This window comes from Cucurbita pepo, chromosome LG14 (genome assembly GCF_002806865.2).
Source record: "Cucurbita pepo subsp. pepo cultivar mu-cu-16 chromosome LG14, ASM280686v2, whole genome shotgun sequence".
Classification (NCBI taxonomy): Eukaryota; Viridiplantae; Streptophyta; class Magnoliopsida; order Cucurbitales; family Cucurbitaceae; genus Cucurbita; species Cucurbita pepo.
Genome location: NC_036651.1, coordinates 8378259 through 8396781, shown reverse-complemented (window position 1 = coordinate 8396781; position 18523 = coordinate 8378259). Strand labels below are relative to the sequence as shown.

At 38.3% G+C, this 18523-nt stretch overlaps 3 protein-coding genes and 2 long non-coding RNA genes across 7 annotated transcripts; 3 read left to right on the top strand and 2 right to left on the bottom strand.

The window, feature by feature from the left end:
* Positions 1-43: 43 nt before the first annotated feature.
* LOC111810605 (PHD finger protein MALE MEIOCYTE DEATH 1) lies at positions 44-2349 on the bottom strand. The gene is made up of 3 exons (XM_023697334.1): positions 2021-2349; positions 1682-1928; positions 44-1601 (listed from the first exon to the last, which is right to left on the bottom strand). Exons 1-3 carry the CDS (start codon positions 2313-2315, stop codon positions 152-154), a joined length of 1992 nt encoding a protein of 663 aa, XP_023553102.1. The 5' UTR covers positions 2316-2349; the 3' UTR covers positions 44-151.
* LOC111810606 lies at positions 542-3127 on the top strand. Of its 2 annotated transcripts, XR_002817414.1 has the most exons (5): positions 542-647; positions 1082-1280; positions 1703-1880; positions 2293-2422; positions 2858-3127. It is a non-coding gene; the product is annotated as an uncharacterized LOC111810606 (long non-coding RNA). The 2 variants fall into 2 exon arrangements; XR_002817413.1 differs by lacking the exon at positions 542-647 and having other exon boundaries at positions 1196-1280; positions 1693-1880.
* A 1585-nt stretch (positions 3128-4712) lies between these two features.
* On the top strand, positions 4713-14560 carry LOC111809882 (CSC1-like protein At1g32090). The gene is made up of 11 exons (XM_023696353.1): positions 4713-5207; positions 6670-6822; positions 7512-7647; positions 8003-8104; positions 8189-8308; positions 8388-8468; positions 8548-8888; positions 10099-10344; positions 10420-10744; positions 13737-13970; positions 14370-14560. Exons 1-11 carry the CDS (start codon positions 4894-4896, stop codon positions 14541-14543), a joined length of 2226 nt encoding a protein of 741 aa, XP_023552121.1. The 5' UTR covers positions 4713-4893; the 3' UTR covers positions 14544-14560.
* Positions 14561-14562: 2 nt separating this feature from the next.
* LOC111809883 (phosphoribulokinase, chloroplastic-like) lies at positions 14563-18454 on the bottom strand. Of its 2 annotated transcripts, none has more exons than XR_002817329.1 (6): positions 17458-18176; positions 16458-16542; positions 16281-16365; positions 15931-16175; positions 14734-15039; positions 14563-14685 (listed from the first exon to the last, which is right to left on the bottom strand). XR_002817329.1 is itself a non-coding variant. In XM_023696354.1 (6 exons), the coding sequence occupies exons 2-6, from the start codon at positions 18015-18017 to the stop codon at positions 14788-14790; spliced, it is 1227 nt and encodes a 408-aa protein (XP_023552122.1). In that variant the 5' UTR covers positions 18018-18103; positions 18183-18454; the 3' UTR covers positions 14567-14787. The 2 variants fall into 2 exon arrangements, 1 of the variants encoding a protein (XP_023552122.1); XM_023696354.1 differs by adding an exon at positions 18183-18454 and having other exon boundaries at positions 14567-15039; positions 17458-18103.
* Positions 15922-16499, top strand: LOC111809887. Its single transcript, XR_002817330.1, has 2 exons — positions 15922-16041; positions 16112-16499. It is a non-coding gene; the product is annotated as an uncharacterized LOC111809887 (long non-coding RNA).
* Positions 18455-18523: the final 69 nt, after the last annotated feature.

Below are 18523 nucleotides of genomic sequence, written 5' to 3'. Positions count from 1 at the left end.
TTTTTTTTTTTTTTTTTTTTTTTTTTTTTTTTTTTTTTTTTTTTTCATTTTCCAAAATTGAATATGCTGATATTTGCATGTTCATTCAAATCTTTTCTAAAACTACAAAATCTCGACGGAGAATCAAATCTCCGGCGGCGATTGTTCCTTTTCAGATCCTCAACTGGCCAAGCGAATCGCAGCAGGCGACGCAGACGAACAGCGGCGGGACGTTATCGGCGTCGTCAATTCCACAGCAGCGAGTGTGCTGCCAGATCTCGCAGATGTCACAGGCCACCATCCTCTCGCCGTCGTCGTCGCCGGCGCCGCACTCGCACCGGACTTTCCAAGTATCAACTCCTCCTTGGTACTTCAATGGCGTCTCAAAATCCATCCCCATTCCTTTCACAAACAACTCCGCTCCCGATTCCGCCGCTCCGAAAATCACCTCTCTGTCTTCGGAGGTCTCCAAATTGTCGATATCCATAACCTCAAACTGTTCCGTAACGTAATATGTGTCTCTTAGGGCTTTTTCTGCTGCTTCTTTCACTTCTCCGATCGTTGCGTGTAATGGAAGAACCACTACCTCGCCGGACGGCATGAAATCGCTCTTCAACTCCGATTCCGACTGTGTAAAAGCCAGCCTCGGCGTCAATCTGATAATGAAGGTTAGTAGATGACCTTCTTCGTCTCGTAGAGGCCATTCTTTGGCAAAATGTTTGCTATCGAGAACTCCTTGTGTTGCTAGTTCTACCATTTCTGATTCTGGATAATCGAGGAAAATGATTCTGTATAGACATAGAACGTCGCTGTAAATATCATTTCCAGGAGTTGAAATCGGTTCTGAATTTTGTGTTGATTCTTGCTCTTCCGTTAATTGAACGCCATTTCTGAGTTCGTGAATCGTGTATTCCAAAATCCGCGTTTTAGGGTTTACTGCGCGGCGAACCATCTGGTTCCCTACAATCACATTGTTCAGTGATTTTAGAACATAATCGAGCAATCCTGTGTCGCCAATGTGAAGGCGAGCAGCATCTCGAACTTCTTGTCGAGTCATTCCATTTCCGCCATGGCTGGATTTGTCTGATTTCTTTTCTTCCAGCGCTTTCACAATCACTTCCGCCGCGTATTCTAACCGTCTCGCCGGCCATCGGCTATCCATATTCGAGATTGCGGTGGCGAATTTTCTGTACCGTATTTGCTTCTCCTTCACCAGAGAAGGCTGCTTGATTCGCTGCAGAGATTGTCTGGAAGGAGGAGGAGATTTCACGATTGGTTGGATCGATTTCTTCTGAATCGTGGTAACGTATTTTACTGTCAACATGAATTTCAGTAGATCTTTCAATGTAATCAATTGTGTTTCGCTGAGATTTCTATAATGTCGAATGATTTGCTTCATCTCTGTTCCTCGATCTGTGTCATCAACATCATGCATTATCTTGTCCAGTTCCAATGAACTGAGGATTTCCAAAGCTCTACTGTAATGGTGTTCTTTAACACCGAAGCTTCCTCGGCAGAATCTGTATCCCCATCGCCCAAACCATGGATGTCCATAGGCCACGCCATGAAGTAGACGAAGATCCATTGATCTTTTCTTGGACAAATCCTCAACTGTAATTTTCCTAGGAATCAAACAGATAGTTAGACAAGATTTCTTTTGCCATCAGTTTACTAACGCTTTTGTAACATTAATTCTTTACACCTTGTTCTTAGATTTGTGCAGATTCTGTCCCAAAGATCCATAACTTCTCTGCCACAAAGAAACTTGGATCCTCCTTCGATGCCATTGATGCAAAGCAAATGCCCGAAGCCATTGCAGTGAATCAAGCCATGGAGAAGATGAGTCTGATCATCAAGATCAAATCCATCATCTAAACGTTTATTCCACCGATCATCCAAAGGTATGATGATATGATATTTTCTTTTCGATACAAAATGATTACTCCACCCTGCAACAGACAAAATTCAATACAGAATTAGATGAGCCATGAATCGAATCCATGGAGGAAACAGAAACTCACTGCGGATAAAGAATTCAAACCAGAACATCTGCATTGATCGCAGTAGGGCTTTGGGGAGAGCTTCACATCCTCTTCAATGGTGTAAAGTGGAACAACGAAGCTTCTGTTTTCATGAACGAGGAGAGTGCACCATATGGGCATATCTTGAATTCTATACTCTTCAATCTCTGCACATTGTTGAAGAAAGATTCTTATATTCTCACGAAACGGCCCGGCAGGGCTGATCGGTGATCCGGGGTCGCCGAACGTTTGGAATCCAAACAGCTTAGGCCTTCTCTTCCTCTTCTTGCAGGATTCAAGGATTGAAATCGACATCGGTGAAGATGAACTTCAGTTCTTCTTCTTGGATTTGGGGGCTTCTTCTTCGAGTTCTTTCATGTTAACTGAGAGAGTGAATCGTGAAGTTTGTTGGAGATTCGCCGGTGAGTGCATGAATTTCTGGTTATAGAATAGAATTTGGCAGTTTCATACTTGAATTTGGCGGTTTCGATTAGGGGATTTGAGTTAAGAATATTGTAAATGGGGTTGGGGAAAGTTCTTTTGGGATAATACAAAATTGTTGAAAGTATATACTGTTTTATGAGTTCGTTAAGAGTTTATTGTTGAGTTAGTTTGGGCAGTTTCTTGTAACATATTGTTGTTCTTAGTATTGAAAAGTGCTTATTTGCATATTCATAAGTCCTTGTTTGTGGGGGAAATATTGATATTGAAAAGTCTCCGTTCGGGTCGTAAACTTTTTCGGTGGGTTTGTTCGAGTTGTTTGAGTCGTTTATTTAAATTTTATTTTTAATTAAAGTAAAATGGTAGTTTGTAAAATATATATTATTTATTTTAAAATATTTAATTAAAATTTGCAGGTAACTTACTAGAATGACGAGCGGTCATGGAGCTGCATCCCTACTCATCTGGTCCAACTGAAAGCCTCTTTTTAGGTCGGGGATCCTTTACTTCGATAGCATCTAGGCTTCTTTACAGTTGTGTGTAATATAATAGTAATAAGGGCTCTGAGTTCAGTTGTTAGCTAGAGTGTCTGTCTTTACTCCTATAGACTTAAGAGAGTAGGCCTTACTGAAGCTCATAGACCTCCATTTGCCTAGTCCTATCCTTAATAGATAACTTCCGCTTTATCTCGGTTTCGTTCAACATAATCTAATTTTAAGAGAGCTCATGAATCAGCCCAAACCCAACCCAATCCAACTGATCATTGATTTTAAAATGTTTGAATGTGCGAGGAATATATTGGTAAAAGACTGGAAGTTTAAGAATCGATTAGATATTTGTAAAGTTACGTAACTATTGAATTAAAAGTTTAAGGACCTATTAGATTCGAATATTTAACTTTAAAAAAGTGGCCCTAACTCATTACTATGGTTTGAAAGCATAAATCTAGAGTGCATGCTTTGATTAATTAATGGTGATCTCACGTTGCCACCACTTAGCAAACCACCTTCTTTATATATTTATATATATATATATATATATACCTTCTTTATATATTATTATTATTATATATATATATATATATATATATATATAATATAATTCATTTCTTAAAGCATCATTCTCCAAGTAACAACATGACAACAATAACATCTCCCGCACTAGTAGTGTTATTTTTTAAAATTAATAAATAAATGAAAAAAAATAGAGAAATTGATTTAATATTTTATTTTCTTTATTTTATAAATATTATAATATTACTTCGGTCCGCTTCGTTGAATGAGAGTTGGTCTTTCGAGGTGGTTGGAGGTGAGCTAAAGTGGAATGACGGAGATTGGATGGCCTGGAAAGCTGGGTAGGGTTTGGGGCGAGCTGTGGGCTACATTAGAATATGGGTTGAAATGGCGAGAGNATGAAGTACAACTGGCTTCTCTTTCCTACTAAAATGGAGATGAACTGGAATACCGTCTGATCTAAAATTTCAGGTTGGTTAGATTGAAGACCCGAACCTGAACAACTTGAATAGACGAACCCAACCAATCCGAATAGAATCACAATCCAACCCAACCAATTCTCTGTTTGCCTATGGTTCTTTTTATAATTATTTTTAAAAATCTTATTTATTTATAATATATGTTACATTAATCACTAAAATAATAAAATTCAAATATCAAACCTTTACAAATCACAGTGTTAGGATCACACAACAACGTACACACTTGATCTAGATGAACACAAAAAACAGAGAAAATGCAAGGAGAATATTTGGCTAAACGTTTTGTATTGATGACTACAGAGAGAATACAAAGAATATAGAGAGTACATATCTGCGGTCATCAATACAAAACCCTTAGCTAAATAGTCCCCTTGCATTTTCTCTATCCTGTTATTTGTGTTCATCTAGATCAACTGTGCGTTATTGTGCGATCTTAACAACTGGTATCAGAACTAGGCGGAAGTCACCACGATCTGTAAACATTTATACTCATGGTATTTTTTAAACCGGATACAAACTCTTTATACTAAAAATTTAATTTTTTTAAAAAAGTTTAAAATATTTTTTAAACTTTTTATTATAAATTTAAAGATGGAAGTGTTTAAAAATTTGGAATTAATAAAATATTTAAAAGAACAAGATAATTTTTTAATTTTTAAAAACTGTAAGTTAAAGAAATTATTATTATTATTATTATTTTATTAATTCTTTTTAAAAAGTAGAATATGTGTGTCTCTCTCTCTAAGCTCTGTCACAGTTGCAGTAGAAATGGCGGATTGCGGAAGTCAGAAACCAATTCCCACAAGCAAAAATATGCTCTCAAGCGGTTAAATCCTTCCATTGATAATCAATCACATTCAGAAATTTCTTCATATTCCTTTCTTCTTCAACCTCCTGATAAATCCTTTCATTTCCCTCTCCCTTTTTCTCTCTCTCTAGAAATCTCTGTGCCCTACAATGGCGACTCTCGCGGATATTGGAGTTTCCGCCTTAATCAATATCATCACTGCGGTTGTGTTCCTTCTTGCTTTTGCGATTCTGCGGATTCAACCGATCAACGACAGAGTTTATTTTCCGAAATGGTACATCAATGGCGGACGAAATAGTCCTCGCGCCTCCGGAAGTTCTGTGCGGAAATATGTTAATCTCAACATTTGGACTTACTTCACATTCTTGAAATGGATGCCGGCGGCTTTGAAGATGAGCGAAGATGAGATTATTAGCCATGCTGGATTTGATTCTGCTGTTTTTCTCAGGATTTATACTCTCGGGTTTGTTCATCTTCTCTCCCATTGTTCTTGTTGAGTTCATTTTGATTTTGATTTTGATTTGATTTTGAGCACTTTTTGCCGTCTGAATCTGTTCTGTTTGGGGATTTTGGCCGTTTTTATGTTTGTTTTTAATGGATTTTGCTCTTTTTTCACTTTGTGTTTTTGATTTTTGAATTTATTTGTAGTGTTCTTCCTCTTTGGAAAAGGATTCTTGAATTCTTTTTTACAGATTTGTAAAGAGAAACAGAATTTCAATGTTAGGATGAATGTTAGGATGAAAGTGTCCCAGGTTAGTTAATTTAGAAAATGGTCATCTAAGAATATACTCTCCATTTGTTCTCCATTTGTGTGAGACCTTTTGAGAAAGTTCAAAACAAAGCCACGAGAGCTTATGCTCAAAATGGACAATATCATACTATCGTGGAGAGTCGTGTTCATCTAACGTGGTATCAGAGCCATGCCATAAACTTACCGTGCCAATAGATGGCAAATCCTCGAATGTCGAACAAAGGACTCAAAAAATAAAAATGAGTCAAGCCTCCTCAAAGACAGTAAAAAATGACTAAGGCTCCAGAAGAGTTGAGTCTCGATTAAGGGGAGACGTATTTTGTTCGAGGGTTTATAATATAAGAATACACTCTCGATTGGTGTGAGGCTTTTTGGAGAAACTCAAAGCAAAGCAGTTGAGTTTATGCTCAAAATGCACGATATCATAGTTGTGGACAGTTGTGTTCATGTAACAGAACCCACTGTTTTTTTTATTTTTTTTATTTTCTTTTTAAGATATTGTTTTTTCTTCTTTTCAATTGGCTGGGCCGGAGCCGGGTGGGACCATCCCAAAGGAATCCACCCAATTACCCTTACCCGCCACTATTTTATATATATATATATATATTTTTTTTTTTGTTGTTTCATTTAATTTAGTAAATATGTTTGAAGAATTAAAAAAAAAAAATGTTGTTCACGAAATTTGAATTTTTAGAAATTTTATAATAGGAATAAATTTTTTATTATGAAATATTATTGAAATTATTAAAATGTTTTATATTTTTTAATAGAAATTATATTAGAAAATGAAAATTATCTATTAATTTTTTTTTCCAAATTAATAAAAAAAATGAAATTTAAATTTTTAAAAACTTAAAAGTACATTTTTGGTTATGAAATATTATTGAATTTATTAAAATGTTTTATGTTTTTAATATAAATTATATTAGAAAATGAAAATTATCTAACCAGAAAAAAAATTAAATATTGAAAAAATGAAATTTAAATTTTTAGAAAATACTTTTTTTTTATTATGAAATATTATTAAATTTATTAAAATAATTTTATATTTTTAAAAGAAATTATATTAGAAAATGAAAATTATCTATTAAAAATTATTCTAAATTAACAAAAAGGAGAATTTTGTTGGTTTTATAAACAATTTATAAGGTAGTTATTTCTGACTTATTGACAGGTTGAAGATATTCTTCCCAATAGCGATTGTTGCGCTACTTGTTCTCATCCCAGTCAATGTGTCTAGTGGGACACTCTCCTTCCTAAGGAAAGAATTGGTTGTAAGCAACATTGATAAGCTTTCAATATCCAATGTTCGTCCTCATTCCATAAGGTCAGCTTATCTCCTCATCTTAAAGCACAAATACATGAACGATATCCATGTCGGTTGGAGATGGAAGCCATACATTCCTTATAAGGGTGTGGAAACCGTCTACGTTTTAGATCCTTGAGGAAAAACGCAAAAGAGAAAGCCAAAAAAGAACAACATCGGCTAGCGATTAGCTTAGGCTGTTACAAATTGTATCATTGCCCCTAGTGGGGTGAATAGTGAGATCTCACATGGAGAAACAAACACTGGGCGGTGTGCCAGTGGGAACATTGGGCCCCTAGTAGGGGTGGATTAATGAGATCCCACATCGGTGGGAGAAACAAACACTGGGCGGTGTGTCAGAGAGGACGTTGCGCCCCAATGGGGGTGTATTGTGAGATCCCACATCGGTTGAAGAAACAGACACCGGGCGGTGTGCCAGCGAAAACGCTGATCCCTAATGTGAGTGGATTGTGAGATCACATCGGTTGGAGAAACAAACACCGAGCGGTGTGCCAACGAGGACGCTGGTCCCTAATGGGAGTGGATTGTGAGATCCCACGTCGATTGGAGAAACAGACACCAGGCGGTGTGCCAACAAGGACACTAGCCCTTAATAATAGGAGGGATTGTAAAATCCCACTTGGGGGCTTGGGTGTTCGAAAATGCTGAAATATGTGTGTTTATGCCAAATTATTACATTCTTGTTTCAGGTTTTTTGCTCATATAGGATTGGAGTATTTGTTTACCCTATGGATTTGTTTCATGCTTTACAAAGAATATGACAATATAGCACGAATGAGATTGAATTTCTTGGCGTCCCAACGCAGATGTGCCGATCAATTTACTGTGAGTCAACAATCTTATTACTTCCTAGTACTTCTTTTGATAACCATTTTTCAATATCAGAAAATTTTGGATTGAATTCTTCGATTTCGTTCCGTCTGTTCATTGTTATCGACTACGAAAATTGAAATTTTATTTCACCTATTCGCATAGAGATGTCCACAGGGTAAAGTGGAGCGGAAACCTTCCATGTCCCTTTCCCCGTCTCCTTATCCTATTTCAAAATATAATATATATTGCAGTTGGCAGAGACGGGATGGGGAATCCATCCCCCGTCTCCAGCCCCATTTAACTAATGAGGAGAAATTTCTTCCTAACTCTCTCCCCCGAACTAACATCTCTCCTGTATATATTGCAGGTGTTGGTTAGAAACGTACCACATTCATCCGGTCGCTCGAACTCGGATACAGTTGATCAATACTTCCATAAAAATCATCCTCAACACTATCTTTCTCATCAGGTAACTCATTTCCATAATACCATGATTCATGACCACCTTTTCTTTGGCTGCTATTTACTTTTGTAACTCATTTCTTGTTTTTAGGCTGTATATAATGCCAACAAGCTTGCTAAGCTTGCAAAAAAGAGAGCAAGGCTCCAGAACTGGTTGGACTACAATATCTTGAAGTTCGAACGGCATCCCGATAAGAGACCGACTCGAAAGGTACACAACTTCCCAGCCATCAAACCAATCAGTTCGTTTTCATGGCTAGAGATTTGAACTATTGATCTCTTTCTTTCAGACCGGATGGTTCGGACTTTGCGGTAAAAGAGTCGACTCGATCGAGTATTACAAACGACAAATGAAGGATCTCGACGCCCGAGTAAGCTAGTTCTCCATATAGTCCTTAAATCTTTGTTCATTATAAAGCATTCTAAATTGGTGTGAACCCCATGTGTTAGATGGCATTGGAGAGGCAGAAAATTGTCAAAGATCCGAAAGCAATATTGCCTGTTTCTTTTGTTTCGTTTAAGTCTCGATGGGGTGCTGCTGTTTGTGCACAGACTCAGCAGAGTAAGAATCCCACGTTATGGCTCACTAATTGGGCTCCTGAGCCTCTTGATGTTTATTGGCAGAACTTGGCTATACCATTTGTTTCTGTAAGCATCAGAAAATTACTCATATCGTTGTCGGTTTTCGCTCTCGTGTTCTTCTATATGATACCGATTGCGTTCGTACAATCACTCGCCAATTTGGAAGGTCTCGAACGAGTTGCTCCTTTTCTAAGACCCGTCATAGAATTGTGAGTCATTATGATGCTGATATCTTGCATGTTGTTTTCTCTGTATTTTGTGCTTTATATAGATGTCCATAAGGCAGGGCGGAGACAGGGATGGGGAATTGGACAGAGACGGGGATGGGGAATACAATCCCCGTCCCTAGCCCCATAGATCTAATGGGAATAAATCTCTTCCTTTCTAACAGGAAGAATTCCGTCCCTGGGAAATGCACAGTGTTATCTCTGTACTAGTGCTCCATAGAGATGTCCATAAGGCAGGGCGGAGATAGGGAAGCCTTCCCCATTCCCGATATCTATCTTTATCTTGGAGATATAGTGGACAGGGCTGGGAATTGGGCAGAGAAGGGGATCTCCATCCCTGGCCTCAAATGTCTAACGGGAAGAAATCTCTTCCTACTCCTTCCCCCATTCCTCGTTCAAACGGGAAAAAATCTCTCCTTATTCTCCTTTTGGAACGAGGATTCCCGCACTACTCGGGGTGAGTCCTTGCAAGGTTAATGGACTCTTGCAAAATATATATATAGGGAAGTCTTCCCCATCCCCGATATATATTTTTATCTTCATATGCTAGGAATTGGGTAGAGACGGGGATGAAGAATACAATCTCCGTCCCTGACCCCATATATCTAACGGGAAGAATTCCGTCCCAGGAAATTGCACATTGTTTCCTCTGAATGTGTGCTCCATAGAGATGTCCATAAGGCAGGATGGAGATAGGGAAGCCTTCCCCACCCTTGATATATATCTTTTATCTTCATATGTAAAAAATTGGAGATATGGTGGGACAAGGATGGGAATTGGGCCCGTCCCTGGCCCCATACATATAACGGGAAGAAATCTTTTCCTACTCCCTCCCCCATTCCCCTTCAAACGGGAAAAAATCTCTCCCCATTCTCATTTTGAACGGGGATTCCCGCACTACTCGAGGTTAATGGACACTTGTAATATATATATATATATAGGGAAGCCTTCCCCATCCACGATATACATTTTTATCTTCCTATGCTAGGAATTTGACAGTGACGGGGATGGAGAATACAATCCCCGTCCTTGGCCCCGTATATCTAACGGGAAGAAATCTTTCCTCACTCCCTCCCTCATTCTCCTTTTTTCTGGGATTTCCTGCACTATTCGGTGCAGGTTCCTGCAGGATAAATAGACATCTCTACTGCTCGGGTTTTGATCCATTTGACTACTTTCTTGTGTTATGCAGGAAGCTCGTAAAATCGTTTCTACAGGGCTTCCTTCCTGGTTTGACTCTCAAAATCTTTCTATTTATACTGCCAAAAGTTCTAATGATCATGTCCAAAATTGAGGGTCATGTAGCTGTTTCTATGCTGGAAAGAAGGGCAGCAGCTAAGTACTATTACTTCATGCTAGTAAATGTGTTCTTGGGAAGCATTGTGACTGGCACAGCTTTTGAGCAACTGGATGCCTTCATTCACCAATCTCCTACACAGTAATGCCTCGCCCCCTACATTCAATGATATGCATTTCACCATTATATTAAGCCTTCTTATGCACTTTTTTGCAGAATTCCTCGGACGATCGGAGTTTCCATACCGATGAAGGCGACGTTCTTCATTACGTACATAATGGTCGATGGATGGGCTGGAATGGCGAGCGAGATTCTTCGATTGAAACCGTTGGTCATCTTTCATCTCAAGAATCTTTTTTTGGTGAAAACTGATAGAGATAGAGAAAAGGCAATGAACCCAAAAGGTGTGCATTTTCCTGAAACTTTACCAAGCTTACAATTGTACTTTCTACTCGGAATCGTCTACGCCGTCGTCACTCCGATTCTTCTCCCATTTATACTCGTCTTCTTCGCGTTTGCATACTTGGTTTACCGACATCAGGTTCGTTATCTAGCACTCGGATTATTTGACTATTCAGTATTTTCATTGTACTCAAAAGCACTCGAGCACACTTAGAGATGTTCATTTACCATACAAGGACCTGTGAGTATCCGCCCCGAACAGGGTGAGAAATCTTGGTTTAAACGGAGAAGGAAGAGAGGTGAGGAGAGATTCCTTCCTATTAGATAAATTGGGTCGAGAACTAGGATTGTATACTCCGTCTACGCCCTTTCCGGTCCCTGCCCCGTGAACATCTCTAGGCACACTTCACTATATATTTTCTCTTATTGTTGTGACCTTGAAGTAACCTCGACTTTGGGTTGGGTTGGTCCAAAAAATACTCTCAACCCAATCCAACCCGGACCATGTACGCCCCAATCAGGAACTAATATTGTATTCTTCGTCTACCCCCTGCCCTGCCCTTGCCCCGTAGACATCTCTAGGCACACTTTAACACATATTTTCTCTTATTGTTGTGTCATGAAGTAACCCGAACTTTTGAGTTGGTCCAAAAAATACCCTCAACTCAATTCAACCCGGAACTTGTACTCCCCAACCAGGAACTAGTATTGTATTCTTATTGTTGTGTCATGAAGTAACCTGAACTTTTGAGTTGGTCCAAAAAATACCCTCAACTCAATTCANTTCACCAATCTCCTACACAGTAATGCCTCGCCCCCTACATTCAATGATATGCATTTCACCATTATATTAAGCCTTCTTATGCACTTTTTTGCAGAATTCCTCGGACGATCGGAGTTTCCATACCGATGAAGGCGACGTTCTTCATTACGTACATAATGGTCGATGGATGGGCTGGAATGGCGAGCGAGATTCTTCGATTGAAACCGTTGGTCATCTTTCATCTCAAGAATCTTTTTTTGGTGAAAACTGATAGAGATAGAGAAAAGGCAATGAACCCAAAAGGTGTGCATTTTCCTGAAACTTTACCAAGCTTACAATTGTACTTTCTACTCGGAATCGTCTACGCCGTCGTCACTCCGATTCTTCTCCCATTTATACTCGTCTTCTTCGCGTTTGCATACTTGGTTTACCGACATCAGGTTCGTTATCTAGCACTCGGATTATTTGACTATTCAGTATTTTCATTGTACTCAAAAGCACTCGAGCACACTTAGAGATGTTCATTTACCATACAAGGACCTGTGAGTATCCGCCCCGAACAGGGTGAGAAATCTTGGTTTAAACGGAGAAGGAAGAGAGGTGAGGAGAGATTCCTTCCTATTAGATAAATTGGGTCGAGAACTAGGATTGTATACTCCGTCTACGCCCTTTCCGGTCCCTGCCCCGTGAACATCTCTAGGCACACTTCACTATATATTTTCTCTTATTGTTGTGACCTTGAAGTAACCTCGACTTTGGGTTGGGTTGGTCCAAAAAATACTCTCAACCCAATCCAACCCGGACCATGTACGCCCCAATCAGGAACTAATATTGTATTCTTCGTCTACCCCCTGCCCTGCCCTTGCCCCGTAGACATCTCTAGGCACACTTTAACACATATTTTCTCTTATTGTTGTGTCATGAAGTAACCCGAACTTTTGAGTTGGTCCAAAAAATACCCTCAACTCAATTCAACCCGGAACTTGTACTCCCCAACCAGGAACTAGTATTGTATTCTTCGTCTACCCCTGATGTCCCTGTCCCGTAGACATCTCTAGGCACACTTTAATACATATTTTCTCTTATTGTGTGATCCTGAAGTAACCTGAACTTTTGAGTTGGGTTATCAATCCAACCCGAACTTTTGGGTTGGTCCAAAAAATTCCCTCAACCCAACCCAACCCGGACCATGTACATCCCTACCGGGAACTAGGATTGTATTCTCTATCTACCCCTTGCCCGGCCCTTGCCCCATGGACATCTCTAGGCACACTTTAGTACATATTTTCNGACATCAGGTTCGTTATCTAGCACTCGGATTATTTGACTATTCAGTATTTTCATTGTACTCAAAAGCACTCGAGCACACTTAGAGATGTTCATTTACCATACAAGGACCTGTGAGTATCCGCCCCGAACAGGGTGAGAAATCTTGGTTTAAACGGAGAAGGAAGAGAGGTGAGGAGAGATTCCTTCCTATTAGATAAATTGGGTCGAGAACTAGGATTGTATACTCCGTCTACGCCCTTTCCGGTCCCTGCCCCGTGAACATCTCTAGGCACACTTCACTATATATTTTCTCTTATTGTTGTGACCTTGAAGTAACCTCGACTTTGGGTTGGGTTGGTCCAAAAAATACTCTCAACCCAATCCAACCCGGACCATGTACGCCCCAATCAGGAACTAATATTGTATTCTTCGTCTACCCCCTGCCCTGCCCTTGCCCCGTAGACATCTCTAGGCACACTTTAACACATATTTTCTCTTATTGTTGTGTCATGAAGTAACCCGAACTTTTGAGTTGGTCCAAAAAATACCCTCAACTCAATTCAACCCGGAACTTGTACTCCCCAACCAGGAACTAGTATTGTATTCTTATTGTTGTGTCATGAAGTAACCTGAACTTTTGAGTTGGTCCAAAAAATACCCTCAACTCAATTCAACCCGGAACATGTACTCCCCAACCAGGAACTAGTATTGTATTCTTCGTCTACCCCTGATGTCCCTGTCCCGTAGACATCTCTAGGCACACTTTAATACATATTTTCTCTTATTGTGTGATCCTGAAGTAACCTGAACTTTTGAGTTGGGTTATCAATCCAACCCGAACTTTTGGGTTGGTCCAAAAAATTCCCTCAACCCAACCCAACCCGGACCATGTACATCCCTACCGGGAACTAGGATTGTATTCTCTATCTACCCCTTGCCCGGCCCTTGCCCCATGGACATCTCTAGGCACACTTTAGTACATATTTTCTCTTATTGTTGTGATCATGAAGTAACACGGTTGACGTACTCGATTTTTCTCAGTCCCGTCATCTTTTGTCTTGCTGAATCATGCATTGTAAATGCTGGTTTATTTGTGCAGATCATCAATGTATATAATCAGCAATATGAGAGTGTTGGTGCCTTTTGGCCCCATGTCCATGGCCGCATCATAGCAAGCTTGTTGATATCTCAGTTACTTTTATTGGGTTTGCTCAGTACAAAAAAGGCTGCCAATTCTACTCCCTTGCTCGTCGCCTTACCGATATTGACATTGTTCTTCCACAAGTACTGCAAGAACCGGTTCGAACCCGCCTTTCGTAAATACCCTCTTGAGGTAAATTCTAAGCTCTTCAAGTCTAGAACGATTTCATACGTTTGAAGGTATCATTAATATTTTGTTTTGAAATTCAAATGGGTTTCAAAAATACCCTTAAAATTTTTAAATTATTTTGAAAATTTTAAGCTCTTTAAAAAATCGTTAGTATATTAACGAAATCGTTGATGAACTTTCAAGATATCATTTTGGCCCCTATGTTTTAAGAGTAACAATTTCCCGACCTTTTTAGCATGTTATTTGTGCATTTTGCAAACCCTAGCATAATCGCATCAAGTTTATGGATATAAAAGGTTAATGTTATTTCTCGGTGTGACTATAACAAACATGAAACTTTGAGTGAACTTTCACGATTTTCCCTTAAGTTACATATTCTATTGTTTTCTTTTGCTCATTTAGGAAGCAATGGCCAAAGATACACTAGAGCGGAGCACGGAACCTGACCTTGACGTAAAAGCATTCTTATCAGATGCTTACTTGCATCCAATTTTCAAGTCGGTAGAGGAAGAAGAATTAACCGAGATTAAAGTTGAGAAACAAAAATCTCCCATACAAGAAGCAACTCATTCATGAGAACGAAGATCTTTCTAAATAAGTAGAAAAAAAAAACCTTATTTTTAACCATGACCAAAACCAAACCAACTCGAGAATAGGTCAGTGGATAAACTACTAACTACCATTCCAAAAGTCGATACGGTTCAATCCTCCACCCGACCATTGTTGAACTAAAAAATTCAAATTTCTCGACAATCCTCCACCCGACCATTGTTGAACTAAAAAATTCAAATTTCTCGACTCACACAACCCGGGTCGACTTTTAAGCGTTAGCTGATTGAGTTTGAGATAGTTGTTTGGAGGCTATAATTTGGTGATAAAGGTCTCTAATTTTCAAGCCAATGATGGTCTGAAAAAGGCCTGTTCCATTATTGCTTCCTGGAAAATCAGAGTGCTCCAATATTTGTTGTGTAATTTCACCATAAAATTTAGTGGAAATGTTGCTTAGATGGCTCTCTACATATATAAGCTCATCCAATTTATCAAATTGCCCATCCATCTCCAATACAGTTACCTGAAAATCACCATCCAAACCGATCGTTATCGGTGAATTTACGATATCGTACGGGTGCACGAGTCAGTTTGTGTCGGGTTTCCATCCAAATCAATATTATAAACGATAAAACAAAATCTTCGTTAAGGACTAAATTGTAAAATTCCATAAATTTAGAAGGGTGACTAATGAAAAAGCTTGTAGTTTTAAACTTTATTATATAACAATTTAGTCCTTGTATTTTAAAAATTATAATAATTTAATCCCTACTTTAAAAATTCTCATTAAGTATATCAATTTTAATGCAACAAATTATTATTTTTTTTTTTCATAATTTATAAACACATTTGACCTTAATCATTTTTTTTTCTTTAAAACACTCTTAAGCTATTTCGTCGACCAAATTATCGAAGAAATCTCATTAAATTTTAACAATATATTTTACCATTAATTAAATCGATACAAATTTTAAAATATGATATTCAAAGTATTTGTCATAAAATAATAGAGACTAAATTGTTACTTAATTAATTAATTAATTAATATATATATATATATATATATATATTTCTTAAGTCTAAAATAAGTTTTTAAATTTAAAATTGTCTTTAATAAATTTTTTATAATTAAAAATTTTAAAAATTAATTAATTAGACATAAAATTAATTCTTAGGACTAACAAAACCCTAACCATAAATTTTAAAAAAAAACCATAAATTTGAAATCTTAATAATTTATTATTTATAAATTTATTAGATATTTTTCTTAAGGTTTAGAGATACCAACCTAAAAAATTAATTTATTTTTAAAGTTTTGTCCAAAATTTAAACGTGAAATTACTAATTTACCCCTGAAAAAAGAGAGCAAAAAATCCCAAGTTCTTGCATGAAATGCATGAGTTAGGAAGAGTACCTCATGACCGAAGTAAGTTTCAGGGCCACAGGATAGTCTGATTCCAGGATAAGAACATGTAAGCTTTCTCCCACAAGGAATCCACGAGATCGTAGAGCCTTCATCGAACAGGTAAACTGGATTGAAATGCTCGATTCCTTCTCTCATTATCAACCTAACCCTAAGAATTTTCCCTTCGTAGTCATCTGGAATCAATCGCGTCGGCAGCACTTCGATCACCGCATCGGCGAATTGCTTCTGCGGATCTAAAATCGAAGAATCGCACTCAGATTCAAGTAAGTTTTTCCTAATTTCTTTCTTGAATCTTGTTAGCTATGGCGGATTTTGAATTTCTGAAGCTTAATTATTACCGATATACGCGTCGAAATCTGGCTTTCGCGCTTCGATGCTTGCTTTGATACTCTCGAGGCTGTGACCTCTCTCTGCCATGTCTCTCTGCAATCGTTTTGATTTCAATTTCTAATTGGAGATGTTGAGATTTAGAATGCTCTGCCTGCTAATTCATATTGTATTTGATCAATGTATACCTGAATCTTCCAAGCGAATTTGACCTCGTTGCTGATATCCAAGTAAATGCTGAAATCTAACAGATCCCTAACTCGTGAATCATACCTGCATAAACATAGCTCCAATGCATGAAATTTCATAAAATTTTAAAATGGAATGGTTTGATTGAGCAGATAACAGAGAATAAGGAAACATACGAAGATTCAAAGGGGAAAACACTCTTCGTTTCAAATAATCCCTTCATAAGTAGGCAGAAAGCTAGATTTGGATGATCAGAGTTATTAGAAAATAAGAAAAAACATATGGAAATGCAAAGAGTTGAAAATTCTTCACTTCAATTGATCCCTTCATAAGAACTGAATGCAGGACGAAGAACAAGGAAGTTGTAAAAATGAATATATCTATCCAATTCATTTCACCCCTTTTCTCAAGAAAGAAAGGAAAAACAGATTGGAGAAGTTTAGGTTGAACACAACTCTTTGTGGAAAACACTCGTATTCTTTGTTAAGACCAATCGAGAAGAGATTACAAGACACTTTGTAGAATATTACTGCACTTTGCTCTGTATTTCTTTTGGGATGAAAAAATTGGTAGGGTGAAGGGATATTTATGCGGGAAACACTCGCACTCTTTATTAAGACCAATCGATAAAAGATTATAAGACACTTTGTAGAATACTACTACACTCTGCTCTGTATTTCTTTTGGGATGAAAACATTGGTAGGGTGGAGGAGTATTTATAGCAAAGGCTAGACAATTTATTCCGAAAATATCTGACTATCTATTCCGAAAATACCTAAATCATTTTCCTAAAATGCATAGACAATTGGCTCATACGATTATTGGGCATGACCTTATTGGCCTAGTGATGATATTTTAATAGCTAATGTCTCAACATATCACACATAGATATTGAGAACACGCCTAGAGTTATCTGTATTTCATAACTAATTGATTAAGCAGCAGCTCATAGGCGACCGAAAAAGGAATATTTATGATTGGATTCCGTAAATAACTTACATTGGGTGTAGGCCTTCAATGACAAGGATCTTAGGGGGCTTAATAAGCTCAGGTGGATCTAGAAGACCAGTGACATGATTATAAATAGGCTTCTCAACAGCAATTCCATCTTTGAGAGCCTTAACTTGTTCATACATGAGATCAAAATCATTGGCTCTTGGGTCAAGTGCAGTAACTCCCTTCTCTTTTCTTCCAGTTCTATCCAACGAATGGTAATCATCCAAACATATCACAGTTGTAGTGTCACTTATGAGTGTATTGGAGTCTGGATTTCCACCTCTTGGTGGCTTTGCTGCACCTCCAAACACACTGGTTAGCCTCCTCATGAAAGTGCTCTTCCCACACCCTGAATCTGCTGCTAGACCGATCACAACTGTCTGTTGGTCGCCTGCTGAGCAGGTTATCAGCCATGGGGTTGTGCTGGCTTTGCCTCTCTTGCTGGCTTGTTTGCCTGTTGTGAAGAAAATTACCTGTTCTTGGTGACGTCCTAAGCTTGTTCTTGATGAAGAGAAGACTGAATTTGTGTAGTTTAGGGGCTTGGCTGTAGAGATTGTTGCCATTGTCTGAACTTCGATCTTTGGCTACTCTAGATTGGTGTTGTGAAGCATAGAATAGGTTTGGCCTTCTCCTTTCCTTTCCTTTTTCCCTTGCAGAGGAAATATTTAGAGCTCAAAGATTAGAGGATCAAGAAAACAGAGAATAGTTTGAAAAGTATGTTAACTTACTGAGAAGTTTCTTCAATTACCCCTGATTTTCCTTGTTAATTTTGGGTTGGAAGAGGGGTAAAACTGTAATTTCCTAGTTGTTTTTCCTATGAGAATTTGAAATGTTGGATTTCTGATTGAAGATGGAGTTCTTGATGAGGTGATGAGAGGAACTTTGTGGTGGATTTCATTTAGTTTTTGATATTTTGGACCCCACGTGGCAGTGATGGATTGGATGGTTATGGATGAGGAGTGAGAGGTGTAGAATGGAGAAGAGGTGAAAACTCTGAAATTCAATCTATCCCATCTTCGGCTCTTTGAATTGTACAGTTTCTCAATGTGCTTTCGGGGGGGGGGGGGGG

Bases quoted from the DNA above. Each gene is read 5' to 3' on its own strand.
- LOC111810605 (XM_023697334.1), bottom strand. From the start codon at position 2,315: ATGTCGATTTCAATCCTTGAATCCTGCAAGAAGAGGAAGAGAAGGCCT. The intron at 1,929-2,020 runs GTTTGAATTCTT...TGTCTGTTGCAG, and splicing joins CGATCAATGCAGATGTTCTG to GGTGGAGTAATCATTTTGTA. The intron at 1,602-1,681 runs GTGTAAAGAATT...TTTGATTCCTAG, and splicing joins TGCACAAATCTAAGAACAAG to GAAAATTACAGTTGAGGATT.
- LOC111809882 (XM_023696353.1), top strand. From the start codon at position 4,894: ATGGCGACTCTCGCGGATATTGGAGTTTCCGCCTTAATCAATATCATC. The intron at 7,648-8,002 runs GTGAGTCAACAA...TATATATTGCAG, and splicing joins GATGTGCCGATCAATTTACT to GTGTTGGTTAGAAACGTACC. The intron at 10,345-10,419 runs GTAATGCCTCGC...ACTTTTTTGCAG, and splicing joins ATTCACCAATCTCCTACACA to AATTCCTCGGACGATCGGAG.
- LOC111809883 (XM_023696354.1), bottom strand. From the start codon at position 18,017: ATGGCAACAATCTCTACAGCCAAGCCCCTAAACTACACAAATTCAGTC. The intron at 16,543-17,457 runs GTAAGTTATTTA...ATGTTTATGCAG, and splicing joins ATTGAAGGCCTACACCCAAT to GTATGATTCACGAGTTAGGG. The intron at 15,040-15,930 runs GTACTCTTCCTA...GGTGATTTTCAG, and splicing joins AAACTTACTTCGGTCATGAG to GTAACTGTATTGGAGATGGA.